This window comes from Camelus bactrianus, chromosome 6, assembly GCF_048773025.1.
Source record: "Camelus bactrianus isolate YW-2024 breed Bactrian camel chromosome 6, ASM4877302v1, whole genome shotgun sequence".
Lineage (NCBI taxonomy): Eukaryota > Metazoa > Chordata > Mammalia > Artiodactyla > Camelidae > Camelus > Camelus bactrianus.
This window is the reverse complement of record NC_133544.1, coordinates 404556-424981: the sequence shown is the minus strand read 5'-3', so window position 1 is coordinate 424981 and position 20426 is coordinate 404556. Positions and strand designations below refer to the sequence as shown.

The 20426-nt window shown below is 62.4% G+C and overlaps 2 protein-coding genes across 5 annotated transcripts in view; one reads left to right on the top strand and one right to left on the bottom strand.

Moving 5' to 3' along the window:
* The window catches only part of LOC141578040 (uncharacterized), a 23648-nt gene extending 3222 nt beyond the window's left edge, over positions 1–20426 (top strand). The window contains exons 1-6 of one of the 4 annotated variants that reach the window (XM_074366600.1): positions 7290–8217; positions 8504–8748; positions 11289–11432; positions 12072–12176; positions 19297–19366; positions 19452–20426. In XM_074366600.1, the coding sequence (XP_074222701.1) occupies positions 8577–8748; positions 11289–11432; positions 12072–12176; positions 19297–19366; positions 19452–19767 (807 nt within the window). In that variant the 5' untranslated portion in view covers positions 7290–8217; positions 8504–8576 and the 3' untranslated portion in view covers positions 19768–20426. Of the gene's footprint in view, positions 1–7289; positions 8749–11245; positions 11433–12071; positions 12177–19296; positions 19367–19451 lie in introns of those variants that run through there. The other 3 variants (XM_074366599.1, XM_074366601.1, XM_074366602.1) reach the window with 3 other exon arrangements.
* LOC141577856 (uncharacterized) lies at positions 3035–8004 on the bottom strand. The gene is made up of 5 exons (XM_074364829.1): positions 7957–8004; positions 7770–7857; positions 7458–7601; positions 6906–7291; positions 3035–6021 (listed from the first exon to the last, which is right to left on the bottom strand). The coding sequence occupies exons 1-5, from the start codon at positions 8002–8004 to the stop codon at positions 5485–5487; spliced, it is 1203 nt and encodes a 400-aa protein (XP_074220930.1). The 3' UTR covers positions 3035–5484.

Here is a 20426-nt window from a genome sequence, read left to right as displayed (position 1 = left end):
TCGGTGGGAGGACCTTCCCCGGGACAGGGAGGGTCCAGGCATCTGCAGAGGAGCTGGAGCTGCGTTGGGGCCAGGCATGTGCCCAGTAGCTGGGGTTGGCACTGGGGGCTGCAGTCTGCAGGCCCCTGGGGTGGGCTGGGAGGGGTGAGGTAGTGATCAGGGTGCTTGAGTGGCTCACGATGGGCCCTGGGAGGGAGCTGGGCCGGCAGGCGCTTAGGCAGGCTGGATGTGGGGGACGGCCAGAGCCTGCAGAGGATGGGCCGGACCCTAAGGAGCCCAGCAGAGGGTCAGGCAGGGGCGCCCCTGGGCGGCTTCCTCCACCAGGAACCTGGCGGGTCGGGAGGCCAGCCCAGACCCAGCGCCCCGGCAGGGCTGAGACGAGGCGGGTGGGTGGCCATGCTGTTGCTTTTGGAAGGAGACGAGGGTGGGCCGGGCCTTGCTCCGGAGTCTGCTCACTCTGGGAAGGCTTCTAGCACAGGGCAGCTCCGGCCATGCCCTCGGGAGAGCCAGCACAACCCTGCTCCTGGACTGGCACTGGGCTGGGAGATGCTCCCACCCTCCATGAACCCTGCCCACCTCCCTCAGCGGGTGAGCTCCTATGCAGCCGAACACAGGCCCAGCTCCAGTGTCCAGGCCTGTGCACTTGTCCGGCTCCCAGGCAGACGGGGAGGGTGTCTGGGGCCTGCCCTTGGGAGCTTGACCTCTGCTGGTTTGCCTGGTGTGGGCTCCGTCCTTCCTGATTCCTTTGGGTGGGGGTGTCGAGAGCCAGGGTGGTTTCTGCCAGCTTGCTGGGCTCTGGGTGTGTGGTTGTGGGAGATCGGGTGGTCACCTGAGAGCCCTGTGAAGCCCTCAGCTGCTGTGCCTGGACACAAGCTTGTGGGCCAAGCCAGCAGGAGCAGCCCTGGAGGCCGAAGGTCTGGGCTCTGTGGCCCTGAGGCCTGGCCTCCTGACCAGCAGGTTTTTGCTGCCGGGCCTGTCACTGTGGTCATAGTCGCTATAGTAGCACAGTAGGAGAGACCTTGGCAAAAAGCCCTGTTCCTGGCCGAGTCCTTCCCTGCTGGAGGCCCAGGTGCAGGCGTCCAGTGGGGCTGTCTGCACAGGTGCCCAGCACCTGCCCTGCAAGTGTGGTCGGGGCTGGTCCCACCGTCTCCCCAGGGAGGGTGGGCGTGCCCCCCGCTGAAGGGGTGGGCACAGGGAAACGGGGGGGCCCAAGTCCTCTCAGGGGTCCAGGGGGACTGGGCTGAGGGGCTGCCCTGGGGGGCTGGCCCGTCTCCTGTGGGGGTCTCACACAGGCTGGGGGGTCCATGCCTGGATCTGACTGAAGACAGGCGGAGGCGGGTGTCTGGGGGCGACCACTTCTGGAGGTCTCCTTATGTGCCAGTGCACACGTGCAGTGAGGGTCCTGGGTGGGCCCCCTGGCGAGGACGGCTGGGCTTTGCGGGACAGTCCAGTGAGGCCAGCGCCAGGATGTGGACACATGGGTCCTCCCTTCCTCTCAGAAGGGCGTTTCCCAAACCAAATTCCATCAGCGGCCCCTGGAGGTGAGAGACTCTCCCATATTGTACCTGCAGGGCAGGGCCCCCAACCAGTATGACAGCACATGGGGAGTGGGGGTGCTGTTCGATGGGTGGTGTGGCCGGGAGGTCCAGTCTCCACAGAGTGAGGGCGGTGCCAGCTCACCGGTCCAGCCTTGCCTGTGTGACGCCCCTGCCCAGAGACAGAGGCTCACAGGGTCCTTGCAGAGTGGGGTCTCTGTGTCTCCAGCCATGGCCCCCAGGTGCCCCAGGGAGGGAGCGTCCCAGGCCACTGGCTGGATGCCGGTGGAAAGGGGCCCTGGGACCCTCCCGGTGTTGGGGAGGTCAACAGGGGTGCGCCCCGTGGAGCGAGTCTGGCTGAGATGTGGGCGGATTTATGGTCTGATGGGCTTGGACAGGAGTGATGGTGGCCACTGGCCCGCCCGGCATGTTGGGGGGTGGTGTGCTGGGGGTGCCTCCCTGGTCTTGCTGCCCCAGGTGGTCTGGGTGCTGATCTGCACCCCTGTGGTGACCATCATACCCAGGGTTACATGGCGTCACTCAAAATCCTAGGGGCAGAGCCGTGTCTCTGACTCCCAGGGGCGGGGTTTTTGCTGGGCGCTGTGATGCTGTGGTCATAACACCAAGAGCCTGAATAGCAGTCATACCACAGTGACACAGGGCCACGCCCAAACCCCCTCTGCCTGGCGGGAGACCTGGGATGTACAGGCCGACCAGTGATGGAACCAGAGCCCTGGGAGGCTGCGGGTCGCGCTCGGGGTTGCAGATGTCCTGCTGGGAGCACCTGGGAGGCCTCTCCTGGCAGGGGCACGGGGACCATGCCCGGCTGTGTGCCGAGGCCCAGAGGCAAGGCCAGGCCCAGTGACCTGGTGTCTGTGCCCATTTTGGAGCCCCGTCCCACGATGACGGCCTCCTGGGTTGACAAATTGCCCCCAAACTGTGTATGGGTCGCCTGGGGGCCTTCTGTCCTCCAGGGGCCTGCTGGTGCCCCACCCAGGGAGGCCAGGAGCAGGCAGGAGTCTTTCCTGCTGCCACCCTGGGCTTCCAGGTCCGAGCTGCACTTCCCACCCCGGGACGCAGCCCTGCGCAGCCTCAGAGCTACTGGTTCCCGCAGGACATGGCGCCTGTGCAGCCGAGGGGGTCCGGCTGCCTCTCCTCGCCGGCCCCACAGCCCCACTGCTCCCACTCTGGGGTGGCTTCCTGAGTGTCCGGAGCCCCTGCGAGGGTGACGTCGGGTGTGGCAGCGCAGGGCGCCCTCTTCCTGAGCCCTCGCAGCTCCAGGCCTGGAGCACGGCCCAGCCTGACCCTCTGTGGCCCCTCATGGCCTCTGGGCATCTACTTGGTGGTCACTGTGGGTCACGGATCATGGTCAGGCCTAAAGGCTCTGGCTGTGTCAGCCGAGGGAGGCCGACGTGGGGTTCTAGGAGGTGAGTGACCCAAACGAAAAAATGCACGAGGAGTTGCCATACCGCCAGACAGGCTTCAGCCGGAGACACCACGGGGTTAACAACAGTTTATTGCCACAGGAGGTGTGCACCTGCGATGCACCTGTCCTGCTTTTACCTGTTTTCTGTCAGCACATGCGCGGTCTGGGTTTCTTTGCTCATAAATCTTATACAATCGATGCGTGCGTGGAGCGATTGTTTGCTGCGTGCGGCAAACGTGCTCTGTAGTCGTGGCCTTGGGTCCCACGGCCTTAACTTGTCTCAAGGCCAGCTCACAGGCTGGTTCAGAGTGTTCCCTTGGGGACGCCCCGTGCTCCGTTTCTGGTCCATCCCAGAACCACGGGGACGGCGGTGGGGGCCCAGCACAGTCTGTTGGGGGTGCCCAGGCTGTGGCTGGCCTCGTCCATTTTGCTCAAGTTCCCCCTGAGATTCTGGAGGTGAAGGGCTGGCCCTTTGTTGGGGCCCCTGCCCCGCTGGCCCCCCATCTTCCCTGGAGGCTCTGCACCTCGGCATCCCCACCTGGAGGCCCCAGTGATGCCTTTGCTGTGAGGTCTCAGCGGGTGGGCGCTGCCCAGGGCCCTCGGTCCATGTTCCCGGGTGGGGGTGCCGTGCCCAGGCCACAACGCCACAGGGGGCAAAATCCGTGGTCCAGGCCTCGGTGCGGTTTCCAGCACCCTTAGGCAGTATGTTCTTAAAATACCCTTCCATCAGACTCCGAAGTCCCCTTCCAGGTGCGGTGTGTGCACAGGGTGAACACTGAAGGTGATCAAGTGCACAAGTCCGTGTTCTCGCGCCCAGCCCCCCGGCTCCCTCCTGGTGGGCCCAGGTCAGGGGCTCGGGGATTCCAGACACCCGCACAGAGCGCCTTGCCCCGCCGGGCATCCGTCTCGTGTGAAGGGGCCTGTGTCTCAGTGCGCCTCTTCCTTCTCATCAGGGAGCTGCTCCTGTGCATCACCCCGCCTCTGGCCCGGGGGGAGACTTCCTGGCCAGGAGCTGGGTGTTCTGCACACGCCCAGCTCCACTTGCCGCGGGCGTGTGTCGGGTGGCGCTTTTGGGCAGGGGCTGTGTCACTGTGGGTGTAGCAGTAACCACCACTACAATATGTCACGGTGATACACACCGTCGCAAAATCCTCCATCCGTCTGTGTGCTGTCGGTGCCCACCCTTGCTGGCCCGGGCCGGCTCTGAGGCGGAGATCCTGCGTTTCCAGTGGGTTTCGGCTGTGTGCTCGGGTGAGTGGGGGTGACTCTGACCCAACCCTTCGTGGGGGACGAGGCACCCGCCTTTCCAGCACAGGCAGCCCTGGTGTCCACTGAGGTCCGTGTGGTGGTCCGTCTGCCCGGTTCAGGGGGCTTCTGGTTGTGTCCAGTCTGCTGTCTGGGCCCCCTCAGAGTTTCCATGTCCCCGGCATGACCAGCCAGGGTCTGGCTCCCCTGCCCGCATTTCACAACTCCTGGAAGACGCCAACAGTGGTTTGGGTTCTCGCCTGTGACTTATGTCAGTCAGCTGGGCCTGGGGACGCTGACTTGGTGCGAATGGCTGGCCCCATCCCCACCTGTGGGCCAGTGGGGGCCTCCCTGTGTCCCCCTCGCAGCACTGGTCATGGGTGGCTCACCCTGGGCGTGGTCGGGGCGTCCCTGTCCTCGAGTGAGAGGGCCCTCCTCCTCGGGGAGCTCACGACCTTGCCCAGGGCCCCGCCGGCCAGAGGAGGTCGGATCCCTGGGTGAGCGGGGACCTTGGAGCCCTGGTGCAGCTGAGCTTGGCCTGAGGGCCTGGCCTGTGAGGGGTCTCAAAGGCCAGGCTCTGCTTTCACTGTCCAGGGCCTGGACCATTAAAGTGGTGGAAACAGGCTTCATACCGTCGCTGTGGACAGCAGGGGAGAGCTGAGTCTTTCCCGTGTGCACAGAGGTGACGGGCGGGCCCTGCAGAAGCAGGAGGGGTGGGCTCAGGGCTCCGGGGACGGACCAGGAAGGGTGACCCCGTGGATGTGCTGAGGGCCCAGGATGGATGCGGGGGTGGAGTCAGGACTCCGTGCCCACTGCAGGCGCAGTGTCTCTGGAGGCCAGGAGCTGAGGGGGCTTAAAGGCGCCGAGGCTGGCGCGGCTGACCCGGCAGCACTTGTGGGGAAAGTGGTCACCAGGACGAGGACACGTCCTCTGGGTGTGTGGTGCCCTGAATCGGGACGAATGCGTCCCAGCAGCAGGGTCTCAGGCCGGGGGCACCTGTGCAGGAGCCGGTCCTCCCGGTGTCCGTGTTTACTGGGATGGAGAGGACCTGAATGCCCAAACTTCCAGTGGGAAAGGCTCCCGGACTCTGCTTCCAAAGACTCTGTGCCTCTGCCTTTCGGTGGGGGCAGCTGGGGCCCCCCAGGCTGGGACCCAGCGAGGCCATTTTCGGGGGTGGACACACGTGGGTCAGGGATTCAGAGGGCAAAGGGCAGGTGGTGCCTGTCCACGGTGGGCTGCCCACTGAGGGTCCCCTGGGAGTGGTGGGGGAGCGGGCTGTCAGGGAGCTCTGGGCCCTCTGCCCGCAGTCGAACTGGAAGGGTCCTGGGCATGAGTCCGATGTGCCAGGAGCCTGTGGCGGGTTGCAGGGTCCTCAGGCCTGAGGCGGGGCCGTGGGAGCCAGGTGTGGGTGTGGGGATGCGGCCCCGCAGCCACGCGGTCTCCTGTGTCTGCTGGGCCTGCTGAGGGCACTCGGGACACCCCTGCATCTTTGGGGCTGCAGGTAGGGGACTGACCAGTAACCCAGCCCAGCAGCTGACCTTCGGAAGGGCCCTCCCTTTGGGTGCAGGGGGTCGCCAGCCTTCTCCTGCCGCTCACAGATGTCATGGTGACGTTGGAGTCGGATGTTCCCGCACGGAGTGGGTGGTTTCCGGTCAGGTGGTCGGCCTGGAGGCTCCGGCCTGGCCCTCCCACCTCGAGCGTCCGCCTCCAGGCTGGCCCGAGTGCTCCTCCTGGTCCCAGGACCGACCAAGCGTGACTTTGCTGCGTGGCCACCACGGCTGTGAGCTCTCCCTGAGGGCCGTCCCACCAGCTGCACTAGAGACACAGACAGGACTTGGGGTCAGCGTCCCGCCCGCTCCCTCCAGTGTGTAAGACCAGGGCTCCTCTGCCGAGCCCCGGGAGGGGCCCGAGGGAGCGCACACCGCGTCTCCGGGGTGGGGGCTGCTGGGCCCAGAGCGGGGGGGCCTCCCAGTTGTTCGCTGGACCTGGCCGATGAAAACCCAACCAACGGTCAAGTGAAGAAGGAAAAAGAGGATTCGATTTGAGCGAAACTGAGGGTTATAACCCGGGAGAAAGTCTCAGAAGCTCCGGGGACGGTTCCGCCTGGTAGAAGTCGAAGGCACAGTCACACAGGTTTTTGGGACAAAGGCTCGCATGTGGACAAGCCACCTGGTGCTCTGCACAAGGCTGAGCGAGGATCCGTAGCCGGAGCCAGCCGCAGGTCACCAGGACCCTGCAGAGCTGGGAGAGCCCGCACTTCTGAGAAGCTCGTTAGCTTGCTAGCGTCAGAGGAAAGGGCAAGAAGGTCCTGCACAGTCGAGCAGGCACTTCCGGTTGCAGAAGCTGTGGCTGACCTGTAACGCAGGGCTCAGAGCACACGAGAGAGGGCCCAGTACGGGTAGGGACCACGTCGGGCTTGAATTTTCTCATCCGGCCTTACACATAAAATTTATTCCATCAACTTCTCAGGGTCCCCTCAAGCGTGGAGCGGAGAGGTGGCCACAGCCTGGCGTCTGGCGGGGTTCACAGGGCTTCTGTCGGGTGGCACTTTGCTTAACAGGGTGGGTCTGCCCTCCACCAGGAGGATCACAGGCCGCCGCCTGTCTGGCGCCGGGGCGCACTCGGCACAGCCCCTAACCCTGGTCTGAGTCTGTGTTCGAGGGGCCGGACGGGATCTGGCCTCCTCGGGTCTCACTTACGGCATTTGGTTCTTTGTTGGTGTGCCCACCAGACCGTTTCTCCTTTTGGGGGTGTGGAGGCAGGTTTCCTACGACGGCCGTTTCCACGTCCCTCTGCCACCTGGAGCAGCTCGCACGGCAATGCCCGGTTCTGTGAGTCGGCAGGCCACCCCAGAGCTGTGTGGGCGGAGACCCCGAGCTGCTAGCCACACCCGGCGCTCTTGGTGCTTCCTTGTGGGGGAGCTCTAACACGACCCCTGCTTCTTCCTGGGTCAGTTGTGTGAGACTCACTGCTGGGTGGGGGCCATCGACACTGCCCCTGCTTTGTGGTGAGAGCTGGATTCTGTGTGTGCTCGGTTCTGCCAGCGTGAGCCGGGCGGGGGTTGAGCGAGTCAGCGCGTCCAGAGCTCAGCGCCAGATCCTGCCAGGGGAGGCGGGCTGGCGTGGCCGGGGTGGAGGGAGAGCCACCGGGAGGGCAGCGTGCTGGCGGGAGCGCTGCAGAGAGGGGTGGATGGACGTGCCGCCGGCAGATCGCTGCCCGGAGGAGCGCTGCCTTGTGGGCGACAGTGAAACCCGACCGGACGGGGGCCGCCTCCAGCTTGGAGACGTGAGCTGCCTTCTGCTCCTGGAGCGGGACGGGGGCCGGGCTGCTGGGGCTAGTGCCCTGGCTGGGCTTCCGCTCCACAGGCACGGCCCCTCTGTGCACGCCTTCTGGAGCTTTGGGCAGGGCACAGCTGCTTCAGGAACGGCAGATGGAAGATGCTCAGGGCGGAGGGATGCGGTGGCAGTAATTTCCCAGGAGCAGCTTGCGCGGACCCCACACCAGCGCCCTCCCCTGTCTCACCACCATCCACAGCAGCCGGTCTTGCCGATTTTACCCCTTACCCTCTGTGCGGCCCGAGAGGCTGGGGCGTGGGGGAGGGCTCTGCACAAGGCCCTGGCGGCCGAGCCGGGGCTCCACGGGAGAGGCAAGCTCGTTACACAAAGATGACAAGTGGGCTTTGGTCACAGCTCATTCTGGGGGGGGAGGGGCCCTGGCTCCTGGATGGGGGGTCAGGACTGTCTAGCTGACCCTGTGTGGACCGTGGGCAGAGCGCCTGGAGTCCAGCGTGGGGTTCATGGTGTGTGCAGGCTCAGCGTGGACGATGGCGCTTCGGGTTGGCGCCTGTCCCTGAGCGCTGGGTCCGGACAGAGGACGCTCCAGCCCTGTGCCCCGGTGTGGCCCGTCCTCACGGCCCTGCCCAGGGGGCTCTTCCTTCTGGGGCGTGGCCTGATGAAGTAGCCCCCAGCCCAGAGTGACCGTGGTGCTGGTCGCCTGGCAGCGTGGCCCTGTGTAGGTGGCGGGGGCTGGGCGTCTGTGAAGAAGAGGGCAGAGCCCAGGAGGAGGGGCTGAGGTTGGGCCCGGGCCAGGGAAGCCCCTCTTGAATCTGAGGAGAGGTTTTGGGGAGGGATGGGAGCCCTTCCTCCAACAATTCCTCCTCGCTCCCCTGTGGCCAGCGGCCCCCTCCCAGCCTCTCCCACTGGTCCCCGGGGTTCTCACCTCCTGGAGCCCTGGTGAAGGTGGGTAAGTGTTTCTGGAACCTTCCATCTCTGAGCTTTAGAAACCCTGTGACCCCCAGGAATTGTGGAGAGAGGAGGCAGCCTGGCCAAGAAGTGAGCCACAAGCCTGCGGAGCCCGGAGGCCACCCCGTGATGCCCAGCACCTCCCCCGGGTGGGCTCCAGGCTGCGTCCTCACAGCCCCTGTGCACAGTCCCAGACGCCGCCGTGGCCTTGCGCCCTCAGTGCGTCTCCTGCTGGGAGGACTCAATGCCCAGCTGTCGCCCTTTCCTGACTCCGGCCACTCCCAGCCCTTGCACCTCACAGGTGAGCCCTGCATACACGGGCGGGTGGCCTCCCAGCACCAGTGAAGCTGTGAGTTCAGAAGCCTGGCCAGTGTCACCGACCCTGGGCGTGCGGGCCAAAAGACAGGCGTGTGGTCCCGGGCCCTCATCTCTGCAGCAGGGCCAATGAAATGCTTTTTCCTACAACCCTTGCGGGTTTGTGGGTCCCTGCATCCTCCCTCTGGACCACGTAGGAGGGAGCCCTGTGCCTGTCAAGGGCTCTGGCCCAACCTCTTGACCCTTCCCGGCCAAACATGGGAACACAGCCCAGCCCGGTGCCCTCACAGAGAGGGTGCAGGCGCAGAGGAACATCTAACTTCCAGTCTCCTCTGGCTTCCGGAGGAGGGGAAGCTTCCCCTCCTGAGCCAGCTCTGGACCCCACAGTCCCAGCACCGGGAGCCAACCCACATCCCAGAGCACACTGCTCTGGAGCCTGGCTCCAGCCCTGTCTCAAGAGCCCGCAGCAGCCCGCAGGGTCTGTATGCCGCTGCAGCACCGACGGAGGGCAGCGCTGGGGCTGGACAGGCTGACACAGGCCCTGAGCCAGCAACGGGGCAGCCGGGAGGGGTGACAGCACATGGGCGGAGTCGGAGCTCACTCCCAGGGTGTCCGACAGGCTGTGAAACTTGGCCCCAGGCTCCTCGGAGCCAAACTAGAACAGAGACCACAGCCCAGCTTCTGCGGGGAATCAGGACCCAGGGAGGCAGCTGAAATGTGTCTGAGCAGGAGGAAGCTCTGACGGTCGGTCGGGCAGGACAGGGAGCACCCTACTGCTCTGCCCTCGGACCAGAGCTCTAACTTCCACTTTCCTTAAAGGAGGCCCAGCTCAACTGGAAGTCCTCTGAGCGGGGTGCAGTCTTTGGAAGACGCCCGCCTCATGTCTGGCCTCGTGTGACGTGCTGCTGAGCACGGAGCGCCTGCACACGCTGCCTGGACCAGGCGCGCCCCCTCCGGTTGGCGGCCCAGCCCCAGCCTCTCTGTGCAGAGCGAGGGCTCGGCTACACAGGGGTCCCTGTCCTCCTGCCTCACCCTGCAACACCCAGTCTTGCTGGCAAAGGACGAGGGGGTTTGATTCAGACGGGAGTCCCCTCTGCCTATCTGTTCCCGGTCTAAGAGCCCCAGGCTCTTTTGTAATCCCTTGGCCCCGCCTGCAGGCGCCTTCCTACCTCAGTCGGCTAACACAGGGGTTCTCAGGGGCTGCCCTCTGCTCACCTGTCACTGCCCTCCCACTGCCCCCTGACTGGCAATCTCCCTCCGCCTTAGGGCTTGCCTCCCTCAGGGGTGTCCTGGGTCCCTCTCAGTGTCTCCCAAGTCCTCGAGGCCCACGTTGAGGCTGCAGCTTTACCCAAGGCCCCGCTCCTGCTCAGTGTGGGGCTGGCAAGGTCCCCTGGAGCCACACTGATCAGGGAGCTCCTGGAGACCCTCCTGGTCCGAGGCACCAGCTGAAGGAGCACAAAGCCCCCCGACCGACACTGCAGTGGGTGGGAATGGCGGGGCCCTGTCAGGGCCCGGGGCAGCAGCCCCCAGTGCCTGGTCAGCTTGTCCATCCCCGTCCCACGGCAAAGCAGCCTTGTTTGTCTCTAGGGACAGCTGGCTGCTGCCACCCGTGGACCCCAAACTCTGCTGCTCCTTCTGAGCCTGTGTGCCCCGCCCCAGAGGCCCCTCAGAGCCTCCTTCCTGCTCCTTGGAGGCGCTAACCTCCTCCGAAGCCTCCACCCTAGCACCGTCCACACCGGCAGCTCTCAGCTTACTTTGAAAGCCGTCTTCCCCCACATCGCCCTAACAGTGATGCGACTGCCGCTGGCACCAGGCACCCGCTTCCTCCTCTCAGACACGGCCCATAACGCACGCCCCGCGCCACCGAGGCCCCGGGGCATCAGGCACACCCCTGCCCAGCGCCCCCAGCAGCTGCCTTGGCCGGCAAGGCTGGGGTCTCAGCCCGTGCCCCCTGGGCTGGGGCCGCTCTCTGCCGACCCATCCCGCACAGCGCCTCGTTGCCAGGCGGGGGGCCTGTGGCCAAGCCCGCTCGACCGACACCTCCGTCACCTTCTCTCACGTTCACCCTTCACATCCGGCTGCTCTGACCCCCTGGCGAGGGAGGCCCCGCTCCCCTGCACGCCGTGCCCTCCAGCCACACACAGAAAGGCCCCCAGGAGCCCTCCTCCATCAGCCCTGCCTTCCCTTTTGTTCCAGCTTCTGCAGACAAACTTTATGGGGAAACCTCACAGCTGGTGTTGCCCCAGCACCCCGCACGGGCACTCTCGCCTGCTCTCTGCCTGCGGTCAAGTCGGCCCCAGGCCCGGAGCGCGCAGCCCTCACTGGGGCTCACACACGGCCCAAGGCGAGACCTCCCCAGTGGCAGCGCTGCAGGCGCTCCTCTGGAGTCTGTCCTGCTGTGGGCGCCCTCGGGAAGCCCCGCGTCCCTGACCGCTGCTGGTCCTGCTCCTGCCAGTGGGCATGTGATTGCCGCCCTGTTCCAGGCTGCTCACCTCCAGGCTGAGGTCACTGTGCTCCACTCTCCAGACCGCACTAAGGAGGCTGTATCTCGAGGGACCCGTGGAACTGATGGGGATGCTACACACACGGCCAAGAACAGACCACCCCCTTCCTGTCCCCACCCGCCTCAGGAACCCGCCTTCATCCTCGGCGGGCAGTATTGGCCATCAGGTAACCTGCCCACACTTTGAAAGGCCACGTGGGACGGGAGGGTGGAAGCCGCTATCCGGTGGGTCACACCTGAGCTGAGGGGACCGCCTGTGGCTCCCCGTCTTCTCGTGTTTAGTCTGTCACTTATCCTGAGCACGCGGGGCCCACGCAGATGGGGCGACTCGGAAGCTGTAAGACGGTTTGCCCTCTCCGGTGCGGGCTTCGGCTTCGCGGGGAGAGACGCCGGCAGCAGGGCTGGAGGGGAACGTCTTGTTTTCTCTGACGCGGTCTCCCGGCGGTCTGTGCACACGTGCAGACCTGTCCCTGTGCGTCAGGTGCTCGCACCGGCCCGCCCACAGAGTAATCCCACTTGCTTCTTTTTGTGACACAAAACAACACGGGTCCGTCACTCCCTGAGAAGCTGGGGAATCCCCCAGACTGCAGTGTGGAGGACTTGGGAACTCGTGTGGGACAGGCACAGGGGTTTGCTGCAGGGAACGGGAGGCACGCGGGGCAGCTGGGCGGCAGGAGCAGCCCTGCGTGTGCTAACAGAACAAAGCAGGAGACACAGCATGCGGCAGATCCAATATTTGTGGACTCGATGGCTGAGGTTTTTTCCCAAACAAAACATGAGAAACTGTGACTTGATGAAAACTCTAGGAGAGTCTGCAACGTCGGATGGGGTAGAGGCTCCCCTGAGCACAGGAGCAAACCAAGACCAGCTGATGAGCCAAACAGGAGAGGCAGAGACTGGCCTCCCTTCAGGTGGGTGAGACGTGCACTGAAGGCAGCTTCTCGTCGTGGTGTTTGCAGGCAGACGCGGTGGGGTGTGACCTCCGGCTTCTGAGCCGGCTGTGCCCATCTGTCTACACCACTGCAGAGCCATGAGGGGGGTCTTGAGAGCACTGGACTGGAGCCGGCACCGCCCAGAGTCCCAGCAGCAAGAGGGCTGCTCTCAGGGTGCCCAGGCCTTCTGCCAGCCTCGTGGGGCATCTGCCAATGAGAACAGGCAAAGGGAGGGTCCTCAGTGAGGCCAGGTCTGCGCCATGTGCAGTGGCCACTTCCTCCCAGGGAGATACTGAGAACAGAGGGTTCCGGGGCTGCTGGCACCCACCCCCGGGCGGGTCACCTGAGGGATCAGGTAACGGCCACAGGCGAGGCAGTGGGGGGGCCTGGACTGCGCTCAGGTGGGGCTGACCGGGAGGTGGGAGGGCTGCGTCTGTGAGGCCTAGCAAGGGAGCGGGAAGGGGGCGGGGAGCAGGGGCCGGCCTCTGCTCAGCACGTGCAGCCTTTCCTCCAGGGATCCGAGCTCACTGCGTCCTTCAGCACCACTGCCTGCCTCCCAGCTCCCACCCAGGCCACTTCCGGCTCGCCTTCTGCAGGCGGCTCTCCTCCTGCGCGTGAGCACCTCGCCTCCTCCCCTTCGGCGGCGGGAGCCAGGCGGTGTTGACTTTACGTAGGATTTATAGGTCTTGGGGAGTGTTGAACAGGTTCAGTTCTCGTGTCTTGCTCTGCTCAGCACACTTCCTGCTCCTGTTGGCTTTGCTCTGCAGCTTCGCGTGGGCTGACTGAGCAACCATCCCCCGTGTTCTGTGCGGGGGTTTTATTTTGTTCTTTCTCGCTCCGGCTGGTGAGAACAGAAACTCCTCTTGACTGTGAGCCCCCGGGGCTTCCCCTCCAATCCTGTGCGGGTCTCTCCGGGACCTGGTAAGTTCCCGCCTGTGCTCGCGCTGACCCCCGCCCCCGCCAGGCACGCCCAGTGTGGGAGAGCAAGCACTTCACACGTGCTCACACAGATCTGCCGTTGTCCCCAGAGGACCGGACACTCACGAGCAGGTCACGGTCAAGGGCAGCACGCTTGCTTCCTGCGCGATGTAGAAGTAGGTGGTTACTCTGCTTCAACGCCCTTGACCGTTTCACGCTGCCACCTGGAAACAGGGACGGACAAGTCTGACTGCGTCTGCATTTGTTTCTTTCACTTAACCTTGGTATTCTGTTGCCTTTGCTGCAAGTTCCTCACTAAAGGGAGTTCACCTGTAGCTTAAAACACACATAACGGCCCGTCTCCGGGAACCCTGCCCACTAGGGGGCCTGAGCGCTAGGCCGAAGGCCTCTGTTCGCTCCCAGGAAGCAGCCTGGCCAGGCCTGCCCGTGAGCGGCTGCAGGAGGGAGGAAATGAACACATCCGCTCCGGAGTCTGGCCGGAGCCAGGAAGCACCCACAGCAACTTGTCAGCTTTCCCCCCTTCCCCCCTCACCTCCCGAATCTGCACCATGAAAGAAGCAAGTATCAGACCCCAGGCAAGACGGTCCCTGGGGACGCCGGCACGCATGTTCTGCGTCTGCTGGCTTTCTCAGCGAAGTCGCTGGTTCTTGCCCGACACCTCGTCCCTCCGGTGGCCGGCCGTCCGGAGGCCACGCAGGAGCGCGGACGCTGTGAGAGTCTCGGGTCCTGCTGTTCCTCGTTCCTCCCCCTTTCCCCTTTGGCCCCTTCATGACTGGTGGGTTCTTCCACGTGGTGCCAGCTTCTCCCTGTAACCCTGGGACAGCCACAGGCTGTTTCACTCCCTCCTCATTGTTTCCACAAATCATCGGATGAGAGGATCTCCCCATATGGGTCTAAAGGGACTTGCCTTTGCCTGTCGGGCACCGCAGGAGAGATGAGCACTCCATCCGCTCTCAGGCTGGGCAGCAGCGGGTGTCACGTGCAGAAGGCTGACGCCACTTGTCTACCTGCCTGGGGGCTTACGCTGCATTCCATCAGTCTCCGATCTTGGGGGTCTGGTGTCTGGGGCTGCAGGAACCCCCCCAGCAGGAACAAAAGACGGTGGTTGTGCGAGACCCGGCGGCCCGCCTGCTCCTGGAAAGCTCCGTGGCGACACCCGCTGCAGCGGCACTTTGGCTGCTCCGAGGTATTCGGTGCACCTGAGAAACGCAGGCCTAGAGGGGTCTGCACCAGGGGGAGCAGCTGCCATTGCCATGTGCCTGGGACGCGCCGCAGCGCCTGCAACTGGGCGCTGGTGGAGTGTAGGCAGCGGACCTCCTCCAAGAAGCCAAGGAGCACAGGGGCAGCAGCATAAGCCGACGGTCAGTGCTGCGTTTGCGCTTGGTCTCTGGTCGTCTCCATGCCTGCTGGTGCACGCCTCTCAGGAGGAGCCACAGACGTGAGATCTCGCAAGACCACCAAATTAAGGAAGTGACATATTATGAGCCTGGGGAAGAAACGTCAGCCTTCCAACCCCTGTAAAACTACAGGCAGTGTGGAAGATGCTCTGCCCATTGATGGAGACCTTGGCTAGGATGCCTGAGGCACTCACCCAAGAGAAAGCTAGCCAGCCCCGCCTCCAAGCCCCCCCCCCCCCGCGTCCAGCGTCGTGGCTGGACCAGCCCTGCGGTTCTCGTCATGACTGCAGAATGCACCTCAGCACCGGCCTTTCTGGGAACTGGGAAAGCAGCACTGAGCTGACAGGACAAGGCAGGGCACACCACGCGCCCAGGGCCACAGCGCGAGGTCGTGGTCGAGGGGCACAGGCCTGGCCTGGGCTCGGCCTGACTTAGAATCTGGGGGCGGGGTGTCCAGGGTTTCTAGTTTTCACTCTTCATCACAAACTTAAAGCATAAGCGCGAGAAGGAGGGCCGGGACTGGGGGGAAGAGGGAAGCAGGGTCCGACCCAAGCGGTCAGTTAGCGAGGGCTTCCTTGCAGGGGGCTCAGTGGTGCAGCAGCCTGGCTCCTCATCTGCGCGTTTCTCTAGGAGTGCTGTCACGCAGCGGGCACCGCGTTCATTCAAGACGGATGAATGACCAATCAGTCAAAGGACTAGTATCAGGGAGTTTGCACTGCAGCACCAAGTCTGAAAGGTGAGGAAACGGAGAGTCTGAGTAGACCAACCAAACGTAAGGCGGTTGAAACAGTCATCAGAAACCTCTTCACAAGAAGCCCAGGACCAGAAGGCTTCGCTGCTGAATTCCCCCAACACTGAAAGAGAAGCGATGCCAGTTCACCTCAGTCTCTCCCAAAAAACTGAGGAGGAGCGAACACTCCCAGGCTCATTTTACAAGGGCAGCGTTACCCCAACACCAAAACCAGATGAAAGTGTGCCGGGAAAACTACTGATCAACGACCCTGGTGAATGCAGACGCAACAGCTCTCAGCAAAACGGCCACGCACTGAACACAGCGCAGCCAGGATCAGCTGCGATTTGTCCCGTGGACGAAGAGGGTGTCAGCATTTCCAAGCCAGTAAGTGTAATACACCAGATCAATAAAACAAAAGACAAAAAGTCTTGTGACCATTTCAGCAGAGGCAGGGAAAGCATTTGACCGAAGTTCGCCTTCTTTCACAGTAAGAACTCCAGACACATAGAAGGGAACCACGCCAGCGTGAGGAAGGCCACACAAGACAGAACCGGAGCTGAGACTGCGACCCTGAGAGGTTGCACCCTTGCCTCTAAGGTCAGGGTCAGGTCAGGGGCGCCCACGCGCACCACCCCTCGTCGTGCTGGGACTCAGGGTTCCACGGCCAGGCAACCAGGCAAGAAGAAGAAACGAAAGGATCCAAATCGGAAGAAGCGAAGCCGTCCTCGTCTGCTGATCGCACACGACCTTGTATACGGAGAACCCTAAAGGCGCCGCCAGATAAACACTAGCGATAACGACGTAAGTGAGGCTTCAGGACAAAACCTCAACACACAAAAGTCAGCTGCATTTCTGAACACACAGTGAACTTTCTAAAAAGGAATTAAAGGATGCAGTTACTTTTACAACAGCATCAGAAACAGTAAACCCTTAGACACACTCTTGATGAAGAAGCACAGGCTTCGGACCCCAAACCTGTGAAGCCCCGAGGAGAAGCCGGAGAAGGCACGAGTCAGCGGAACGAGGCCCCGCGCCGCGGACGAGGCCAGCCAGCGCTGCCGTGCCGTCGGCTCCACACCAGCCACCTGGACCTGCAGCGCCGTCCCTGCAAACCGCCAATGGGATTTCAACGACAACAAAGGAGATTCTTGACGTTTGTGCCGAACCACAAAGACCACAGAAGACCCCAAACAGAGCAACCTTGAGCGAGAGCAGCCCTGGAGGCGTCACAGCTCTTGGTCTGAAGCTCGCCGCAAAGCCAAGTCAGCACAGAGTGGGGCTGGCGCAGACGCAGACACAGACCAACGGGGCAGAGAGCCCAGGGCTCACTCACGTGTGCAGGGTCAGCGCACATCTGGCGAGAATCTCAAGAATGCTCAATGGGGAAATAGTATTCGTTTGAATAAATGGTGTTGAGGAGACTAATGTCCACGTGTCCAAGAGTTAAACTGGACCCCCTCTTCCTCCATTCACAACAACGAATGCAAACTTGATTAAGGACTTAAATGCAGAATATTAGGATGGAAACTCCTGAATATCTTGCCTTGAATTTTTGGGGCATGACCCCAAAGCACAAGCAACAAAAGTGAACATCACCGAGAGTGACCGCACCAACCTAAAAAGCTTCTGCACAGAAAAGGAGGAACCAACGGAGAAAAAAGGCCCTTGCGGAACGGGGAAATGCGTTTGCAAAAGGCACGTCTGACGAGAGGCTAACATCTAAAGCATGACGGAGAGCTCCTGCTCCTCAGAAGCAAACCAGCAAGCAGCCCAGCCCAACCCAAGGACGGGCAGGCGGAGGCTTGAGTGGACACCTGGGCAAAGAAGACATGCGAATGGCCAGCAGGGGTGTGGAAAGGCCCTCCACGTCCCCAGCAGAGCGCAGAGCAGAGGGCGGGCCCAGGGCTGAGGGCTGAGCCAGTGGGGAGATGCTGGCGGTCAGGAGACGGTGCGGCCCCGAGACTAGGGTTCCAAGTGCTGCGTTTGGTGCTCGGGAGTCGCTCTGAGGGCTGAGCTGTATCATGCCCACCACAGCAACAGGAGCAACGAGACGTCGCGGGTCGTGCGAGGTGAAGGGTGTGCAAGCTCACCTGATGGTGGTAAACATTTCACAGCTCAGACACCCGTCAAAGGACCACATTGCACACCTTACGCGCACGGGGGCTCTCTGTCAGTCACATCTCCCTAAGTCTGGGGGGAAGGAAGACTCCTGGAAAGCTCTCCCAACCTGGTGAGAAGTTAGACACACACCCTGTTGTCAACAAGACCCTGTCGATGTGGGGGCAGGTGTGCGGCAGGTGACGTGTCTGTGGCCCCACGACTGGCCTTCCTTGTACTGAGACTTGACCCCCACGAGAGCTTCTCAGGCCTCCCCTCCCTGGGATGAGACAGGAGGGCTGGGCTGGGGGTGAGGCCAGGTGTTGGCTTCCCCAGGTTGGTGGTGCTCTGATAAATCCCCAGCAGGTGAGGCCAGGCTGGAGCGTGAGAGCCTGAGGGGCAGGACGACTCCACAGAAAAGCCTCCAGCCGGCCAGGTGCCCCTCGCATGAGGGGCTCTTCTGCTGGGAGACCTCCCTGTCCAGTGTCCTTCAAGGTCCTGCCCTCCAGGCTCCTGGCTGTGCCTCTGCGATGGGGACCTGCTGGGGCTGTGGGTCTAGGGGGACCCTCCCCACGTCAGGGGTCAGTGCTGGCTGCATGGACAGGGCGTGGCTGGGCCGGGGGTGTCTGACCCTCACAAAGAAGCCTGGACACTTCCACCCAGGCATCTACAAGGCTCCTGGTGCTGCAGGAACAGGTGAGCCAGTGCGCTTTCCATCTCTCTGCTTGAATCACGTTTCTTCTCTTCTTTGTGAGAAAGCAAGTCACAGACAGGGAGGAGGGCAAATCTGCGGCCAGAGCTGTAAATACCAGCCACAGTGTGTGCGTGTGTGCGCGTGCGTGTGTGTGTGCGTGTGCGTGCATGTATGCGTGTGCGTGCACGTGTGTCTGGGTGCATTGCAGAACAGGTACGTGTGGAGTGGGCTCTAAGCTACCCGGGTTTACACCCGCAGACGTAGTCAGCTGTGACCTTCATGCAGATGAGCCTGAAGGAGTAAGAGGCCCCCACCCCTCCAGTTCTCCCCGGAGCCGCCCTGCGTGTTGGCTGCGTCAGTGCACCTGGCAGCTCCAGGGAAGGAGGGCCCCATCCTGCAGAGAATGCCAGCCTGGAACGGCCGATTCATTAACTGAAAGAAGAGATCAAAAGCTTAGTGTCTCTGAAAGTGTCCTCTGACACCACGGCAGAGAAACTGAATACTGGGCCAGAGGCCCTGGGAGACGTGCCTCCTGCGAGCCCAGATGGGTCCCTGCCCTGCACAGTGGGGGCAGCGCTGCAGGGGCGCTCGGGAGCCCCCCCACGCCCACAGACCCGGCGGCAGGTGCAGAGGGGGCTGCGAGGGGTTTCCTGTGAGCGCCTGGGTTCTTTTTTCAAAATTATGTCTATACTGTGAATTCGACAAGGACTGCTGGTGTGTCTTCAAGTATCGGAGGCATTTACACGACTCAGTGAGTCCGTGGGAACCACATTTAAAAAGAGAATTTCCAGGCTCCTAATATCTCAGTAGAAAGGAGCTGGGAGGCAGGGACGGCTTTATTAATTCAAAAAGGCAGAGTGGAAGGCGCTCTGATCCCAGGAGTACGTCGCTCAGCTATGAAAGCCCAGAACAGGTTCAGGGGTCTCCGAGTCACTCGAAGGTGGGTTCACGACGAGGACCCGGCCAGGTGAGAATGGCTCCTGATGGGAGGAGCTCCCTCTGCAGAGCTCAGGGAGGTGGCAGGCACACATGTCCTCCAGCAAGTTGAGGGTGTGGACCCTCAGCCTCCTAGTTGGGACGGCCCTTGCGGCTCCCACCTGCTCCCTCCCAAGCTGGTCCAGATCATAAGCATAGAGTTTTCAGCCTCATGAACATGCAAACAAGCCGAGGTGTCCGGTGTTAAACATGGACATTCTGAGCCCTGGGAGCACCACTCAGCCCCCTCCCCCTCCCTCACAGACACCCCAGCGCACAGCCCTCACCATGGACTGGAGCTGTGGAGCCCCCTTCCTGGTGGCAGTGGCTGCAGGTGAGGGGGTCCCCAGGCTCTGGGATGAGGGGGGATCGGGAACCAGTCGGTGTGTATCTCATCCAGTTGTGTCTCTTGTCGCCAGGTTCCCACTCGCAGGTCCAGATGGTGCAGCCAGGGCTGAGCTGAGGAAGCCTGGGGCTTCAGTGAAGGTCTCCTGCAAGGCTTCCGGATACACCTTCACCAGCTACGACATAGACTGGGTGCGACAGGCCCCTGGACAAGGGCTTGGGTGGGTGGGAAGAACTGACCCTGAAGACGGTGAAACAAAGTATGCACAGAAGTTCCAGGGCAGAGTCACCTTGACTGCAGACATGTCCACCAGCACAGCCTACGTGGAGCTGAGCAGTCTGAGATCTGAGGACACGGCTGTGTGTTACTGTGCGAGAGACACAGTGTGACCACCCACGTCCTGAGTGTGACAGAAACCCTGAGGGACAGGGAGGCTGGGCTTGGCCGAGATGATGACAAAGCCACTTAGGTGGCTGCTGCCCTAGAAAGTGGGGCCAAGTGATCGTTAAAAAGGAACAATAGAAACGCGTACATCCTAATGACATCGAAGCTGCCATGAAACCCTGCTCTCTGAGCAAATCCAAGGAGCGTCAAAGACTCGGATGTGTGAAGGTGACAGAAACCTTCCCACGCAGACAATGGTGGGAGCATAAATATCCAAAGTATTTAGGTAAACACTGGGCGGCCCCTCCTCATCCCATGGTGTCTGTCTTACCCCCGGGAGACTGTCAGGCGCCTTCCAGACTTGTCACTACACACATTCCTTCCAGAAAGCTGAAGAGAGGTGCTTTTGGTCCACTCGATTCCCGGAGTTCTACTCTTTTCAGTGTTTTGTAGCAGATCAGTAGCAGAGTCTCATCAATGCTGTTTCCTGTTTCCTTCATGAAAAATCAAGTTGCAAACCTTGTCTCTCTTCTTTGTCTCCCCTTTCGGGCCCCGGGCCCAGGTCTGACTGGTTGCTTTCGTTGCTGTTGCTCAGCTGTAAGTTTCATGTGTGCTCGTGACAGAAGCCCTTCACCAAACACGGCGTTTGAGAGTGTGTTCTCCA

Excerpts from the sequence above, each read along its gene's own strand:
- LOC141577856 (XM_074364829.1), bottom strand. The coding sequence starts at position 8,004 with ATGAACCCCACGCTGGACTCCAGGCGCTCTGCCCACGGTCCACACAGG. Across the intron at positions 7,292-7,457 it reads GGCGGCCCCCGTCCGGTCGG|CTCTGGACGCGCTGACTCGC; the intron begins GTTTCACTGTCG and ends TCTGGCGCTGAG. Across the intron at positions 6,022-6,905 it reads CCAACAAAGAACCAAATGCC|TGCAGCTGGTGGGACGGCCC; the intron begins GTAAGTGAGACC and ends CTGTGTCTCTAG.